The 18,579-nt window shown below is 34.0% G+C and overlaps 2 protein-coding genes across 4 annotated transcripts; both read left to right on the top strand.

Annotated features, from left to right (window-relative positions):
- Nucleotides 1–1,924: 1,924 nt before the first annotated feature.
- On the top strand, nt 1,925–12,140 carry LOC120340748 (uncharacterized). 2 transcript variants are annotated; one of them, XM_039409099.2, is made up of 15 exons: nt 1,925–2,085; nt 2,658–2,765; nt 2,850–2,951; nt 3,386–3,548; nt 3,896–4,045; nt 4,488–4,598; nt 6,795–6,839; nt 8,063–8,234; nt 8,686–8,805; nt 9,254–9,537; nt 9,611–9,681; nt 10,066–10,214; nt 10,733–10,886; nt 10,972–11,026; nt 11,416–12,140. In XM_039409099.2, the coding sequence occupies exons 1-15, from the start codon at nt 2,032–2,034 to the stop codon at nt 11,772–11,774; spliced, it is 2,097 nt and encodes a 698-aa protein (XP_039265033.2). In that variant the 5' UTR covers nt 1,925–2,031; the 3' UTR covers nt 11,775–12,140. The 2 variants fall into 2 exon arrangements, with proteins under 2 accessions (XP_039265033.2, XP_039265034.2); XM_039409100.2 differs by lacking the exon at nt 6,795–6,839.
- A 1,691-nt stretch (nt 12,141–13,831) lies between these two features.
- On the top strand, nt 13,832–17,885 carry LOC120340706 (polyadenylate-binding protein 2-like). 2 transcript variants are annotated; one of them, XM_039409047.2, is made up of 7 exons: nt 13,832–14,067; nt 15,059–15,173; nt 15,415–15,491; nt 15,892–15,998; nt 16,121–16,208; nt 16,627–16,778; nt 17,386–17,885. In XM_039409047.2, the coding sequence occupies exons 1-7, from the start codon at nt 13,918–13,920 to the stop codon at nt 17,420–17,422; spliced, it is 726 nt and encodes a 241-aa protein (XP_039264981.2). In that variant the 5' UTR covers nt 13,832–13,917; the 3' UTR covers nt 17,423–17,885. The 2 variants fall into 2 exon arrangements, with proteins under 2 accessions (XP_039264981.2, XP_039264979.2); XM_039409045.2 differs by having other exon boundaries at nt 15,059–15,194.
- Nucleotides 17,886–18,579: the final 694 nt, after the last annotated feature.

Here is an 18,579-nt window from a genome sequence, read left to right as displayed (position 1 = left end):
ATTCTTGGTTCCTGAGAATATTATTTGTTTTGTTTTTTTCAACTGAAATCACCAACTGTCATCTTTAATAAAAATTATAATTCAATCTTCACTTCTTTTATTTTCTTGAGGTATCAATTTACTTCTCTAATATCAAGGAAATTCTTGACCACTGGTGTGTATTTATTTTATCTGCTTCAATAGGCAATGTGATGAGCGTGATTGAAGCAGTCTTGGTAAATCATGGTATTTGGCACTTGTGTAAGAAAGTTGATTGGTAAATGTATTGATATTTTGTAAAGAAATTGATGCTAGACTTGAAAGTAGTTCAAGTTAATATAATTACGAAAAAGCTATGAGATTAATGTAGCACAGTAGTTGAATAAAAGCTGTAAAAAAAATTGTGGCCATGGTGAAATTATGCTTTTCAGTTAATCATAGGACACATTATTACTTATCGATTTTAATCGGTAAGTATGTTGATAGGTATTTGTCTGTCTGTCTGTTAGATGCACGCGATATCTCACGAAAACGAGATTGAATCTGCTCCAGATTTTTCATGTGCATTCATCATATATCGGACCAGAAGCCTATTGATTTTGGGCGAATTATGTTGTATAATTAGCGAGTTATTAATTAATTAGTGATGGGACACAAGGTGTCACTATGGAGTAAGAGCGCTGTTTTGGAGGATCCCCTAACTTTTGATCGATAAGTCCTCGGTCTCTGACCGATATTCTCGTCATTTTATTGATGAATAAAATTTGAACTTTCATATTTCTCAACCCTTTAAAATCATAGTATAGTTATGTCTGATTCTGAAATGGCATTAAAAACATAATTATGGTAAGCCTACTCTATGTGGAAAACAACCAGCTTTAGCCGTTGGAAGTTTGATTACTCATTCCTTAGTAAACATTTGCTTTCTCTTGAGCCTGCCAATGAGAAATTGGAAAACGGTCGTTCTTCATGGCATTTAATTTTAAATATGATTGTGGTGACCCTTTACAATATAACTTATGTTTGAGGAATCTGTTTACTTTTCTAAGCCAAACTTCTTGAACAAATAAATTTAATTGTGCCAGCCAACGGAATTCGCACAAATCAAAATAGTAAATTTGCGCGGGTGTCAATTGTCTCTGTTTCAAAATGTCTTGGGAGTGGCCGACTTTGTGCGATGTACTATGGTAAATATACCTGTGGCTGGGACAGGTCCAGACGCAAGTCTGTGAGTAATGATTTTTACAAGTGTTAGGCAAGCGAGAACATTAAAGTAGTTGATAATAGTAAATCATTCTGGTTTCCCTGAAGGGTTTCTCATTTTTACATTTAGCGGAAGTCAAATATTTGCTTCCTTTATAGCCGTGCTGTTTACTGTGTGAAATTGCAGGCTTGAAATTTTATGCCATTTTATATTTGTTTGGTTGTTATACATACAAGCCAAATCGTTTGACCGTTTACCAAAAGGCGCAAAGATAGAAATTTAATTACAGATGCGGGAGGTACAGTAAATACATTTGCATTGCAATTTCAGAATTTGTTGGCAGCCTATTAAGAACATTAGCCCAAGGTGAGAAGTATGTTTGAGGGATTTTTTTGCAAGTGTTGGAATTTTGAAATAGTTGAGTAGTGTCTTGTCGCATCAGGGAATAGCGAAAATCTGATAATTTGCTATTACTAATATACTCGGAATTAACGTTTTCAAATACAGAAAATTTAATTCTTCTAAATTGGGTCGTGTTTTAATTTTAAAAACCTGTCAATAATTCATAAAAATTTCTTGTCAAATGCATAAAAAACTAAATTATACCCAATTTTTTAATGTATTCAGTTATATTATTCAATCTAGACGTTGTGTGCATAGGTAGCTAACTTCTTATAACCACATTTGATTAGTAAAGATTTATAACAAATTTCAATACTTGAAAATGTACATAAATTAATGCTTTTTATATAATCAGATAATGTTTTCCAGATCCATAGCCAGTATTATTAGGTTAGATAACTGGAACTGATGCTCTGAAGTGGAACTTGATTTGCTCAAACAATATTATGCGGTCAAAAATATTATTGTTAGTTGTTCTGATCTCGCACATATTCATTCAGGTGAGTGAGTTTAATACTTATCTTTCTGAGGACTTGACGTTTTGAAATTGTTCTTCAAGTTGAAAATTTAAGTAGATGTGGAAATTGAAATAGTAAGCCATATGTATGGGTGCTCAAGTATATCTTTGAAGATGTTTATAAGCTTTCTTATGCTTATGTTTGAACACTTTGACTGTGCTTAGTAAAAGTGTTGAGTGATCTTCAAAATCGCTGTGCAAATTACACAATAAAGGGTTTCAGGGTCGATTGTTGAACATTTGAAAACATAGTATTTAAAAAAAAATCACAAAGAAATAGATGCATTTAGCTGGTTTTCTAATCAAATCACATTCAAGTATTTCGAAAAATGGTTCGAAAATCAAAAATATATATTTTTCTTAAGCTTTTTTTTTCATTCTAGTTTAGGTTGAAGCCCTCATATTTTGGTGGAAACAGTGGTTGTTATAATATTTTGCTTGAAAGGGATATTTTCTATTATTTACATAGAATTGTGAATTATCCTAGCACACAGATAAGATAATACACATTTGTCTTTGATAAAAAAATTAGTCGCATTGAATTCTCTTTTTTAGTTGGTAGTTGCTACTGAAGATTGCAAAGGTGAAAACCAATATCTGGATTCAAATGATGAAAAGTGCAAACAATGTCAAAAATGTCCACCTGGTCAGCAACCTAAAGGAGTAAGTTTATATAATCTTTAGAATTTTTTTTTGCAATTGATTTTTTTTTGATAATTGATTTATACTTTTATTTTTCCCATTCAGCATTGTGGATATGGTGAGAAACACAGCGGGTATAAATGTGAGAGTTGTCCTGGCAATACTTTTTCCAATCAACATGACTATAATTTGTGTGTCGTTTGTAAGGTATGTACTATATGTTATGACAGTTTGCACAAATTTTCTGACATGCCGCAAACTAATTTTAAATTTGTGGCAAAATATCTTCTATTTACTAAATAAATTTTCTCATGTAGAACTTGTTGTTGAATTTTGATAAGAGTTAAAATTTATACTGAGAGAGTGGTACAACTTGCATGTAGCAGACATCCAGTCATGTTATTATAACATATGCATGTATTGTGAAACATTTTCTTGTCATAACTCAATGTTACTGAAGTCAAGTTTCCTTGTGATGTCTGATGTTTTCCAACTGAGGAATTCAGATTTTTGGCTTTAGACATCGGAAGTTTAAAAATAAGACAAACAAATTCTCTCTCTTCCTGTTTATTGCTAATGTGTTTTTTGGGACCATTCAGGCTCCAAATTTATCCTCGCAATTTCCTCTTTTTACATGAAAGCCTTGTGCAACTTGGAATTCTGTGGTAGCCAAAGAATGTAGTAGCAAAACCAATAGAGTGTGTGGTGCCTGTTTAAGCGGACATTTCAAACCAATGAAAAGTGATGGAACAATGGATGATGAATGCCATTTGTGTTCTGATGCAACAAAAGATAATCCTCAATGTAGGAGTGATCAGATATAAATTAGAATAACTGCTAGTTTATATTATTCATGTCAAATTTTACTTGGTGGTATTACCTGTAGTGGAATAAATATATTTTACTTCTGACATTTTGGAGTTACATTCCAAGCTCGCTATTTTCCTATATATGAATTTGTATAATAACTTTTTTGAATGTATTTATGGTAATTTGAAATTTTGATTTGAAACAAAATCTAGGTATAATTCAAAAAAGTGATACAACGTTACCTATTATAAGTGATACATGTTTGGGTTTTCATATCACGAAGAACCTTAATGTCTATTATCTTATATGCATATCTATAGCAACGATTGCCTTGTTTTCAGGTCAAAATCCAGAAACAGTTCCATGGAAAAAGATAGCTTTTATTGTTGGAGGAATATCAGTTTTGCTAACTTTGATTTTTGGGATTATTATATGTGTCCTGTGCAAAAAGAAAGTGATTCAATGTGGATTTAGTCCTGCTTCAGTAACAGGTAATTTGCTGAGAATTGCATTTAATGTATTGTATTTAATAAATGTTTGTGCATTTGTGCAAGTCAGATTTTATAGAGTAGGAACTATAGCTTCCTCCATTTTTGGACACTACGGCTCATCGGTTCCTCTTAAAAATTGTATTTTCTTATCGTGGGTATGAGTCGCATATAAAAAAATGTATAATAATGCATTCGAGTCTTTTCCAATATTGACTCAGTGAATTACTTCTTCGGTGTGTTTTGCAATCAACTTTGTTGCCATCCGGATTAGAAATATTTGGTCCATCAACACCCTGACATAGTCCGGTTTTGAGATTAAAAAGTTTCAAATGTTTTGATCACAAAAACTCTCACCATATAAATTAATATTCTCTAAGTTTTTTTTACTTATTTTTTGAAAGTTCTGTTTTACCAGTCACATATCATATTCATATTTTTGAAGGGAAATCCAGTCAAAAAGATAATAGTAGTCATAGGAGTAGCATTACAGAGCAATCACCTATGATGGAAAAAGCTCTTCTGACAAGTAAAGATGAGAAGACCTGTGTACCTGGTGAGTGATATGAATAAATAATGTGTATAGGTAATTCAGCCACAAAGGTAGATTCAGTAATTAACAATTGAAGGTTATGAAATTGCACTTTACGAAGTGTAAGTCACTACTGGACTTTGTTTAATTCAATCCAACAGCTCTTTTGTTTTGTGTTGGCTAATATAGAAAATTCTTTCATGGCATGATTATATCAATTATTCAAACTTGGATGTATGCATTCAGTTGCAAAATCTTCCTTATCAGTGACACACACAATTTAATTTTAATTGTTGCCATAGATTTGGTAGCCATTATTAAATTTAAAAATTAGCGTAATTCGACAGATTTCATCTGTAATCATGTGTTTATCTGTCTCTTATGCTTTGCAAAGTGCATTTAATTCAATCATATTAGCGCTCTTTGTAGTTGATATACAGTAGGTAGCTGCAATTTTGCTGAGATGAATTTTTGTGGATGCTCAAAATCGAATAATTTGCTTTTCCCAAAACATATTTTGTTAAAAAATAGTTTCAAATCTGAAATGTATATTGTGATATACCGTATTTCCCGGCGAATAAGTTTACCCAGCAAATAAGACGATTCTCGTTTTTACGCCTGGAAAAAATGGGTTTTTGCACATAACCTGCCCACAAGGCGGGTAGTAAAATCGCATCAACATCGGAATCTCAAATTACCATGCAAAGGCTTTTGAGCTGTCGGTGCGTTTGCGCATTGGTTAAAATAGCCTCTATAATGACTTTTTCTTATAGCGTAATATTCAATCCATAACAACTATGGAAATTCAAACTGCCTTTCAATTTCAATCTAATTGTGTTCAATGTAACTCGCGGTTGCGCCCAACATATAAGAACATTGCCGATCTAAAGTAACACGGCAATCTGCAGACATAACAATGTGAGATAAACTACCTGATTATATTTAGTTTTTATAAATAAATATACATATAAAGTGTATATATGAAACGCAAAACGAAATGTGTTGCTTCATTGATTTAATTGTGATCAATTTAATCTGCGATTGGGACAATATAAATAGTATCACTGCTCCAAATCACCAACGCAATTCGTGGACATAAACATGTACGATTATATGTTGTTTTGATTCGTATTTTTGCAATTTAAGAACGTATCTGAGCTGTTGCTGCAACAATTCCGCTTTATCGCAATGCTGCCACACATTATATTGAAGATTTCACAGTTGGAAAAAAACTTAAGTCAACGATAATATCCCACTGAGTGAAATTTATGTCAAAAAATGAATTAAATACACTTTTCATTATGGTAACATACATATATCATAGTCGCGCCAGGGGATGCTGTCGCCGAGGTATTTTAAGGTCCGAATTGAATAATAAGGCGACACCAAAAAAATGAAAATATCATACTCGCCTAATAAGACGACCCCCCCAAAATCAGGTCAAAAATTTGGGTTTAGAAAAGCGACTTATTCGCTGGAAAATACGGTATGTCCAGTTCTGAGATTATGCTTGAAATACAATCATATTCACATTAAATCAATTTGAAAAAACGTGAATGATGCATTTTTTATTTAATTTGAAACACTTTATAATATCAAATATAATCAACATAAACTATTCGATTTGAACATCCGTAGATGTATTTCAATTAAACTCGGTACAGATTTTTTGCAGGAGAGAAGACTTGCCTGATGCACAATTCCCCACCTATCATTGTTCATTAATTCCTCAATAGTGTTTTAATAATCGGTGCATTATAGTAGATGTACATGTATGTTTTATTGATGCAAGAGCTTGTGGTTGGGCCGGCACCTAGTGTATCAATGCTATTAGAGTCCAGTTTCTGATATCTGTCTTATGCCCATCCAAGCCTTTTTACAGAATATTTAAAGTAATTTTATCAATTCGGAATAGGCATAAATATTTGTGTATTTGGAAGTTGGGCGTTTTTTGTGATCATTCACATTTGGTGAAATAATGATGTTTTTCACTGATAGTTCTCAATATTATAATATTCCAAGTATCACCTATTGGCTAAAAAATTTGAAGCACTGTAATTCTGTCATCATATAACTCCCGTTTGAGCTTTACTGTAAACCAGATTGAAAATCTTATATAATTTAAAAAGGTTCATGCATGTCCTAGTGCAATTTATTCATTAAAGATGGTGATGGTGCGGCTCGCCCGGTTATGACGGCATCCATTTTACATTGTGCCAGGTTTAAATCTGTTACGAAGCCGCTGCCATTGGTCAGAGAGTGAAGGTGAGACGAAAATGGAGAAGTGCGAGCACGGATGCCAGAATGTCAATCTTTTCTTTTGTCCTGTTAACGATCGATCGATACTTGTATTAAATGCCTCGATAACCCTTGAAATGGAGATATTTACAAACCCCTTTCACGCCTATACTATAAAGCAGCCTAAGAAAAGATTGAGTCTCTGGTCCTGTGCAAGCACTATTACAACATCGCTAATGAGTGGAATCGTTTTCACTGGAAGTGTTTTTCAAGTGATACTTCTCACTTTCATTCCACACAGAATGAAAACTTTAGAAATAAAGTTTTCGAAAAACTATCCTAAGATATAACGAACATATATATATTCAGTCAGAAATATTTTTATTCAAAATGGTCATTAAAGAATGACCCATGTATGGCAATGAAAATATTTTGACTGATATGTATCCATCTAGACACCTTTCTGGTTCAATATTTACATATATTACTTCATTCGTAGTAGATCTTACTCACCCAATTTAATAGTTTTTCATTCAGTGTCAAGTAAACCTGGTCGGTAGATTTAATTAGGCCAATTTGAAATTTTAGTTATGTTTCGAAACAATAAATTTGCTGAACTTAGATGTAACGTTTTTCTGCAACTACAAGCTAGCGTCGCCTGCCATGATGAACATCGTTAGTTTTTTGTTATTCCTAGGTAAAAATAATTGAATGACTGCAAACCTTGTGTTAGGCCATACACTTTAATTAAATAGTGATCACAAAATTCCACAATCTACGGTAGAATATTAATTTGTAGACACAATATTATGATCATGCTTGCTTTGAAATTCATGCTTTATGTATAGCTAACATATATTTAGTTTGATGTTGAATTTCATATTTTTTATATTGATTTATATGGACATTTTTATCAAGTATATTTGTACCATGTATGCTTTAGCGCAGTGTTTGTTTCATAAATTGGCATATTACAATTTTCTGAATGGAATGGACAGAAGTCTTGTTATTTTACCTCAGAAATGTTGTCTATTGTTGCGAATAGTGCAAAATATGATATGCCTATAAAATTTGATGTAATCTCTACATAATTGAATAAATCAATTTTTCTTCGGATAGTCTATTTAAGAACTGCCTCCCGCCAGTTCTATTTAAGATATTTGTTTGTGGTTATGTATAAATGGTCTGTTAATCATTGACCTAATATGTCGTAATTCTTGTCTAATCGGTAATTCTATTCCTTGTTAAAGATGGAGAGGATATGGATGGACATGGAGTTCATGTTGTTCAGGATGTTGACCAGTCAATAAACAATGGTCAAGCAGAAACTGTACTCTCCAAGTCACCTTTGGTTGTCGCAAGTCAATATGAAGAAAAATCTGAAATTCAAATGAAGGCTGAACCGACTCGCAGTAGATTATTGTAAGTTTTATCTGACATTTTTATTGGTGTTAGAATAGATAGGATTTTTTAATTTATACTGACGAAAAAAAGGCTGATAATGTTGAAATCATACTGTGAACCACTGGCTGGTGCCCGGTTACTAGTCCATGAAGGGTGTTAGGATAGTTAACCAGTAATTTGTTGCTATGCACAGACTTGATGGTGGAGGAAACTCACCAGCGGTAACCTGAGCCACAGCAGTGAGGAGTCCTCAGAAATCCTCTTGTACATACCGTAACTATCCCGCTCATGATTCAAGCCCACTCAGGGTAATCAGAGGTGCGATGGCAAGGGTTTTCCTTATGCTTAGTATAACACATCATACTCTGATCAAGAGAGAGGCGACTGAATGTTGTTCTTCGTTTCAATGTATTTATTTCTTTTGCTATGGCTGTACCTCCCACTCATGTTCACATTTATTCCGTCTCAGGCCTGCTGAAATTATGAGCATTATTACTACCAACTCAAACTATTCCAACATGCCAACAGCTGAGTATGATGAAGATGTGCCAGACAATAACATGCCAACCATGCCAATGACTGGGAACAAGTAAGGCCATACTTTTCTATTGCTACTATATTTCATACATATACCAATGTTACCAGGAACATATATGGGTATTTTCAAATCCTGCATATAACGAATCATAAAAATTTTGGCTCTACTTCACTGAACTGAAATGAATCAAGGAGTGGATATGCTACAAATCACAATAAGCTCTGTTCATCATTTTTAGACCCTGAGTTGCTCAGACATTGTGGCTTTTGTGCGATACCACAAATTTTTTGTTTTGTTTATGCAGCGCTTTTTCACGCCTTTAGAATGCACTAGCAGGTACTGATATCCAACAGTATGTATCAGCTATTAATTATGAGATAGAATGTCTTTTTACGCCTTTAACTCTTTACAAGGACAAGCAGCCGGGTATAAACTGCAATGCCAACGCAGTTTAGTATTATGCTTCGTTGCCAAAAGAACTATTTTGTAATTCACGCAGTTTACCATCATACTCCAACCTCCCAACTCGCCAGTATGAGGAAGAAAAAATGGAATCAACTCTGAATCGCAACTCAAATTCATCTACCAGACCAATAATACAAGAGAGCTTGAGTTCCACTCACTCATTTCGTCGCAGAGGAAGTGCTGGAGCAAATCGTAAACGAAGACCTCATCTCGTTGATACAACAAGCAGTATTGAAAGTTTACTCGACAATGTTGATCGGGACAGTAAACTCGTTGGAGGAAAAAGAACATCTATATCTCCTCTTGGTCAAGATTACGGTGGGTATAGAATCTGGGTTTCAGTTGTTTCTATTTTGAATACATGATTAAAAATCTATATTTTCGTTTACAGTTGCAGTTGAATTTTTTGACACTGGAAGCATTGATAATGACTTGACCAAGCCGCATATAGTTGCCAATCGTGTAAGTCTAATAACTATCATCTGGTCTCAACATATTGGTATCCAATTTTGGCTTGCTTTTTGGTAGTACCAGATGTTTTCTTTTTTTTCTATTTTGAAGTGCACTGCCTGCACCTATTGATAGCGAATAACTTATTCAGTAATGGGACTTAGGATAGCATTGAAACCCAAGCAACCCCAAAATGCTCAGAACTGTGATAAATGTTGAACAATCATTGACACATAATTCTAAATCGTAGTTCTTTATGTTTTCAGTAGATCTTGGCACATTGGTGTTTCTCTGTAACTTAGCTCAGAGATCAATATCTATTTTCAAGTGTGTGCTAAATTTCAGCTACTGTAATTTGAAAGCAAATTAAATTTAATCATTTCATGTAATTAACAGACCACAAATTCACCCTGTCAGAATCCAGCGTCGAGAACTGTCTCCCCAACATTTAGACCAGCTACTCCTACATCATGTAACCAGTCCCGTCCTGTCAACTTTCAAACAAATATGTCATGCCAACCTCATCCTAACATTATCCGTCCAAGGTAAGATTTCAAGTTACTGAAATGAACGCAAACAATTTACGGTTTGAGCTTCTTACAACTTTAATTTAGTTGCAATACAATTTTGGTGTTCTAGATTGTAGCCTCCAGGGGTGGGAAGCTGGTTTCATACTGGCTCGCTTCATAGCCATTGAGGATTTTTTGTACCGCCACTACTGGGAAACATCAGATCAAATGCAGTTTCACATAAACGGGACTCAAAACTGTGAAGAGAGTTTCAAATTTTAAAATTAAATCTCAGAATATGCAAATTTAACTGAATACTATAAATTTTGGAAAACTATAACCTGAAAAGGATATATTATAATATTTGTATGGAGTATTATTAAATTGTGAATATGAAAAAATGACTGGATAGTTTGTAACTGGAGTCACTTATATTTTTTATGGTAGCCCTGGCTCTAATTCCATCTATTGTGGTAAGCTTGGCTACAGCTCCTCAACTCTGGAGCACTATCAATCCAAAAATATTTCCCTATTGTTTTTTGTTTAAATTTCAGACCTGTTATTCCCACATCCTTTCCGAATGGTTCACTGATTCCACCTCCAAATGTAAGAAGTAACTCATTGAAACACCAGTCACAACAGTCCTGCGAACCTTGTTCACTGAACAGAAGTTTGTCATCCTCTGAAGCTATCTTGTCAAGTCACACTGTAAGTTGATCACAGCGTTTAGTTTTTTTTTTATCTTTTTTTTTTCAAGTACAATTGCTTGCTATGATATGTTGTGTCGTTTTAGATAAATATACAGAAAATCAAGGAGAAATTTGAAGAAGCCTGCATTAGAGTCAAAGGTATGTATGTTATTTCATTCTTAATTATTAAAGAATGGGAATGTCGTGTATATCTGGCAATCTGACAATGTCTGAATCCTATCTTAATTATTGTTGGTTTGTTATCATGGAAGCTTGTGCTAAGCATAAAATACATGCCTTCTATTACCTCATTGTACACAGACCTTGTTAACAAATGTGTGCAAAAGTATTATTGGGCTTTCCGATGCTGCCATAGGGTAGTTCAAATAACCAATGGTTTAATAACTTTCAAATGGTCAATTACTCCATTAGCTGGTAGCACACTAGAGAAAGAGCAATCTCTTTCGTATACTATGGAAATTTGAAAAACCTATTCCAAATGCAGATGTTATTATTACTGTTATTCTAATTTGTCATGCTTCTTTTAGATCAACCTCTGGACAAGCTGGATTCCAATTTAGCAGACAGGATTACGTTGAAACTCACAGACAGACCAGAAGGAACAGGAGAAGCTTATCCAACCATCAAGACATGGCGGCACGTCGCCAATTGTTTCAAGATTGAAGCAGTAACCGTGGATAACTCCCGATCATTATCTGACATACTACGCTACCTGAGAGCCCACCGAAGACACACCATTAGAGATTTGTTAAATGCAGTCAACCACATTCAACGCTATGATGTTTTGTCAGACATTTGCAACCATATTTTAGGACTGCAAGAAAGTGAAAGTGCCATGAATCACTTTGAAGAGCACATTCCAAAATGTGTTGTCACACAAGCTTAAAAGACGAATAGGCACTTCAAAATACCACTGTAAATATAGATAATGTGTTCAGTTGATTTTAGTTTAAATTTGTCAATAATTATGTGACTTAGTCAAGTGTGTTTGTTTGCTAAAAGACATTCGTATCTGCCATATCATGGTGATTTGGGCCAAGTTTTGCAATTTCAAAATCTAAATACTGCCTGTTTAATGTTTCGGATTATGCTTTGTATAATATGTATATAATGTTTACTTTTTATATTAATTTGCTGTATATACTTTTGCTTTGTGCCTTTGAATTTGTATTTCACCATATTTCTTGCCCGGATTTAAGGCACAGTTTTCTTAATGCATTTTTTATTATCAATAAATAATAAGCTAACTGAATTGTTATGGGTTGAGTCAATTGTTTGCTCAGCATATCATTGTTTTTCTGACCCACTGGAGTGGAGTTGCAATGTCGACGACATACCGAACCTTAAAAGTACGAAAACGTATTTGTTTGCTTGGAAGTGCGTCCAAGTGTAAAAGTGCCTGTGGGGTTAATTACAATTGTTAGTGCATCTTCAATTCCTTCCTGATCTGCCTTTTGTATAATAAGAGACAATGGTGTCGACGATTGGGGAAACGTTCGAATCTGAGCACAATGACAGTAGAGAATTGATTGTATGGCTACTTTAGTAGTAAAGGGAAGTTGAGAAGAGCACTGGCAATTACAAAATTCGTAAAGCAGATTTACTTGTGGGAGGTCGTTCAGATTTTGGCGAGCGTGGTTCAGAATGACAACCCGGATGCGAAGTCAGTATTTCATACAATAGTGCATTTTAGCTCTTATTTTGATAAAGAATTATCGGTATTACTTGTGCGATGCTATCTTACATCGTTCGGTGATATTTCAAATATTTTTTTTTAAATAAACATGACAACAAGACGTGAAAAGTTTGTCCGATATTGCAATATGTGCAGACTGTAGTGTAATTATATGAAATCATTGATATAAAACAATAGATTTCCGCTTGGCTGCCTAAACCTATAAAAATGATTTCCTGATTGTTCGCTTCTTCTGATTAGGGACGGTACTCGAAATCCATTCTTTTGATAACACGTTCATACATTTTACCTTTTTGGCAATGAATTTGAGAGAGAGAGATTTATTTCCACAAACATTGAAAAAACAATATTAAATAATATCGATTATTGTTTTTGTAACGTATTATTGTTTATTTTATCACTGGTTACGCTGATGAGGTAAAAATAAGTTAATTCTTATTCATAGGCGAATAGAGTCACTTTGACAAATGTAGAATAGACAAGCTCTTCTGACACGCAATAAACAACTTGACTCCTATTGCGCCTCTGCCGACGTTGGTGTTCATTTCGAAATTCGTGAGTCTTCAGTGCTGTCAGTGAGATGGTCCCGCACACGCTTTGCTGTTTTTGTGGTTTCTTCATGAAGCGGGTAGTCTATGCAAATGAGATTTTGTGAGGAGGTTGATGCTTTTTCGTATCAGATTCGAAATTTAGGAAGGCCACGGCTTACAACTGTCTGACTGTTGTCTTTGTGTTGTAGGATAGGATTTTCAGATTAATGTTTCATTACGATCAAATCAATTGTGCTTTGATTTTATATTCGGATTTTGGTGGATGTAGTATAATATAGGAAGGCGTAATTCCGTAGGATAAGCACAATACCACACTGTTTCTCTCTCCCCACTCTTTTTGGGGTCAGCCGGTACCGGGATCGAAGTAAACGTCAAACAAAATTGTGATGCGAAAATAGCCTACAGCCCAATTTTTTTTTTGAATAAATAAAAGTAACAAGAGGCTGTAGGCTATATTGCTTGACGCTATACAGTACCGTACCGGTACCTTATTTCAGTATGACATACCGGTACCGGTAGTTCTCCTATTTCAGTATTTCAAGAATAACATTAAAAGACATGAAATTACTGAATTATAACATTGGGAGTGCCAATCCTTTATTTTTGAGATAGTACAGTAGTATGAGCCCCCATACCCATATCGGCACAAACCGGTGCTGCTCGACCAAAGTCGTTATATATCAGTATATGGTTGTGAATATTGTTTTGCTTTATGTTTTAAGCGGGATATTGCTGAAATTGAATATTACAACTGTACCATAACTTTGTAACGCTGAATTGTCATGTCTGATATACTTGATCCTGACAACAGTCTGGATGGTTTGAATTCTCATGATGGAGTCGATGATTCTTTAGGAGTTGACGATTCTAATATTCTTGATCAATCAGCGATTGATGAAACACCAAATGGAGATGGGATTGTTGAAGATCCTGTGAGTTTTAATATTTTGAGAATATTTCTAACTTGCTAATTCCTTATGGTTATTATTTGTGATGCTTCATTTCATTAGAGCAGTGTTTCCCAACCTGAGTCTGCGAACTTAAATGAGTCCGTGGAGCGTTTGAATGAGTCTTCAACAAGTAATACAGTTAGGAACGTTAGGCAGTAATATAGGGCACTTTCATGTTTAGAAATTTATACAGGGCATAAACGGTTTTACCAAACTTAAGTATCAGTTACGAACGAATTACGTTAGAATTTATGGAAAACATAAAAAAAATTCGCTCACATTAAATTTAATTGAGTCAATAACTACAGGTTACTGAGTAGGGCTGGGCAAACTATTCGAATATTAAACTATTAGAATACTTGGTAACACGTGACTTGGACATACATACAAAAAACGTTAAAATTGAGTGTTATATTTGCATTGCTCTTCTACCCTTTCCAACAAGTTATCTTTGCAAAGCTGGATTTCCAGCCCTGATTATGATAAAAACCCAAGTATTGCAACCAACTTCAACCAAAAGATGAAATTAAATGTGCATTACCAAATATAGACCCTGATTTTGACAAACTAGTGGTGCAAGTTCAGGGACAAGGTTACCATTAAAATTTGGAGATGTGGCTAATAAACTAACTTAGTTAAAATTATGTTATGTTTGGTGGTATTGCTTCTTCAAACAGAGTTAGGTTACAATTAAAGCACCTTGGGTTGGAGTTATGTGAGACTAACTCTCTATCCTTCCTATATGCCTTTGCACTATTGAATCTATATTTGCAAAATGCAAGTATACTATAACTGGAATAAAGATGATTATTCTATGTAATTCAATAGTCTGCTGTATACTAACATAACTGTATTTCTGAAAAGTTTCATCTAACCGATGTCGAACTTTTACAGGTAAAAACAGCAAATAGTGAAAAAAAAGTGGTTCTTTACTTTTAAGTAGCATTTTATCCCGATTTATTTTATTTTCCAGGAATTGGAAGCCATCAAGGCTAGAGTTAAAGAGATGGAAGCAGAAGCTGAAAAATTGAAAGAAATGCAAAATGAAGTTGAAAAACAAATCAATTTAAGTCCTACTCCACCACATCGTAATGAATTACTTGATTATGGTTTATATTTACACTAATTTTTAATAGTAATTGGTTTACGATTTACTCATTTCGTCCTTTTTTTTTATTTCATATGTTACCATGACTTGAAATATGGTGTAAAATAACATTCAAAATAATTATTGATAGTTTATTAAAAATCACTTTGGATGATGTCACAGTCCGATATCGATTGATTACCGTTTCATATCTGACCACACTTATTCTGTTTCCAATACAGTGGCGACTGGAGCTGTTGTGTTTCCATCACTTGAAGACAAGATAGAAGCTGACACGAGATCAATCTATGTCGGAAATGTAAGATTGAATTGAACGATTATCCAAATAACACAATTCAAGTATTGCTCAACACTTGTAAATTAAATAAGACTGGCAATTACCTATAACTCAATCTAAGAGCCATTTTTCATCATGATGATACTTGTACAATATTATCATTCGTCCTAATTCTTCATTGTGTAAATTAAATTTAATTGTGGCCAATAATTGACTTGACATTCATGTGGTACATTTTACTAAAAAACTATCAAAAGACTATTGATAATTTTTAATTTCTGTAGCAGGTTTCAGGTATTTATCATCTGTTTTTATTAAGTAAATGAGTACACATTTTAATCTAAATCCTTATTTTGGCCACCTTTTGTTTTTTCTGCTCCTATTATATGTTAAATGTAAAAGCAACAAATCCGTATTTCAGGTTGATTACAGTGCGACTGCTGAAGAATTAGAACAGCATTTTCATGGTTGTGGATCAGTTAATCGAATAACAATTTTATGTGATAAATTTTCTGGGCATCCCAAGGGGTAAGTCGTATATAATATATGCCAACACAGCAACAAAGCGGATTATTATTTTATGAAAGTCTTATAAATAAAAACTTATGATTTTTAGTTACATAGAATTTAATAAAATATTTTTATTCCAGGTTCGCCTACATTGAATTTTCAGATAAAGAATCTGTTGAAACGTCTTTAGCATTGGATGGTTCACTGTTTAGGGGACGCCAAATAAAGGTATGGAATAGAACAGGCAACGTGGAATTTTGTTTTTAATTTTCTTGATAAAAATTAATGTATTGTTAGTATGTGGAGTGGAATGACAAGAAAAAAAGGAAAAATTTTGCTGTACACTGAAAAAAATTGTTTTCAAATGCCAGGATGTTTAGTCATCTCATTCAGTCAAAATAATCATTCTTGATTTTGTATCATTTTTATGATTCATCTCTAGCTGGTACTCATGTCCACTGACTGGCGCAGGGCTTTTGAAACAAACATACTATATTTTGAATCCCGTATTGGGGATGGTCCACAGTAACATTGCACTAAAATTAAACCAATTCCTCATGAAAACTTGGCCTTTGTCTGATAATGTACATCTATTATGTGTCGTCCTACTTTCAGCAATAAATAAAAGATTAATTTTTCATTTCAGGTTAATCCAAAACGAACGAATAAACCTCATTTTCATTTCCCTGAAAGGGGGGGTGGGAGACCAAGAGGAAGGCCACGATACAGAGCAAGGGGATATGGTGGTGGTGGTGGGGGTTATTATGGCGGATTTCCTAGGTCAAGAAGGGCATTCAGGTGAGCTTTAATGAACTTCTCGTTTATTTCCAATGTTGTTTCAATTTAAATATCATTGTTACGCAATTGGGATAAAAGGTGGCTAATGTAATTGCAAATAAATTCAAAAAACACATCCTGCCTCCAACCTAACAAAAAAATTGCAACTTTAGCTCCGAATTATGAAAGAACCTGATTTTGCAAAAATTTTTGGATATGCGTATTCTCTTTGTCTGTTGGGATGCCTAGCCATCTTACTGCTATTTAGGCTTCTTGGGTATTTTAACTTAGAATTCGCTATTATGGAGTAAGCCTGAAAAAAAACAGAACCCAGGTCATTTGGAACATATTTTAAAGAAAACGTAATGTTTGGACAAAGCATCCTAGATTACTGAAACTTTAAGGTACAATTATACAGGAACAGAAGTTTAAAGTGTTGAATAAATTAAATAAATTGTTGAATAAAGTCATCAATAAATTTATGGGTAATGTTTTTTGCAGCCACCTAAATGTCTGAAATTTGCCTCTGCGATTCAGGAAGTTTGAAAATATTACTCCATCTTGGACTCCAATATCAATAAAAATATTCCAAATTTGAAATCGACTGACACTGTTTATTTTTTTGCAGGGGAAGAGCAAGGGCTTCATATTACTCTCCTTATTAATGGATATGATGAACGCATATTGCATGATGACGAAATGACCATGTTAATATGGTTTATCGGGCCCATGTTCTGTTGTTGTTTTATACCATTTTATTTCTGTGTGAATTTTTATTTCGATTTTAAAATATGCGATTTTTGGGACTCCAATTTCTAAGTTATGACACTGCCTGCTGCCTGCTTCAGATCAGAGCAAGTTACTCTGACAACGGGATGCTATAAGTTGGTAAGTACAGCAACGGCATCAATTTGTTTTTGTGTTGATTTATGTGTCTGTTAAAAAAGAGAAAAAAAAACATGATAAAATGACTGGAAAAAAATATGAGAAAAAAAGGAATGACAAAAGGATTGAAAGAAAAAGACTAAAAACAAACAAAAAAAGGAACGGTCAACTGTTGAAAAGAGTGAAAAAATTATTGAAGAAAGTAAAGAACATATGATGAAATAATAAAAGTACATTTTCGTACATTTTTTTTATGGTGTATTCGTTTTGTCCAGGTCTTAGTAGAATTGTGACAGGAAGGGTGAGACTTTGAAGCAGAGCTGTCCAAAATTAGCGGATGGTAATTGTATTTAAATTAAATATTAGTGATTCAGGAGGAGTTTCAAAATGTTCAATTCGGGAAAAGTGATTATAACTTTAGGGAGTTAAAGTCTGTGTGTTGAAAAGCACCTTCGTTTACTGTTCAAGTCATTGTTAATCCTGAATTTTCTACATTCATACATATTCTGCCTCTTGAATATATTCACCATAATTGGAGTTATTTGGCCCCTGCTGAGTAGGCCGGGGACCAATGCAAAATGAATTTCTTCGGCCTATGGCTATAACTAACTAATTAACAAGGGTGCAAATTGAGATGATGGAAGAAAGGAAATGAATTTGTTTTTACATGACCACGATCACGCTAGGTTATCCTTGGATATGGAATTAATTGCTCGGCCATTTATTTTTTCTCAGTACAGGGTTTCGTGTGGTAGGTGAAATCAATCATAGCTTATGTGAGTGACTGAATAAATTAGAGATGATACGAAAAGTGTGCAGATTCTAGTTCTCACAGTAACTCATAATAATTTAGCAAATAACACATGATTGGCTTTTTATATTCACTCTCGTCAAAAAAACACTCCTCAACTCCCTTGGATCATAGAGTGATGCAGTG

This window comes from Styela clava, chromosome 14 (assembly GCF_964204865.1).
Source record: "Styela clava chromosome 14, kaStyClav1.hap1.2, whole genome shotgun sequence".
Lineage (NCBI taxonomy): Eukaryota > Metazoa > Chordata > Ascidiacea > Stolidobranchia > Styelidae > Styela > Styela clava.
Note: the sequence above shows the minus strand (reverse complement) of the source record. Positions and strands in the feature narration are given on the sequence as shown.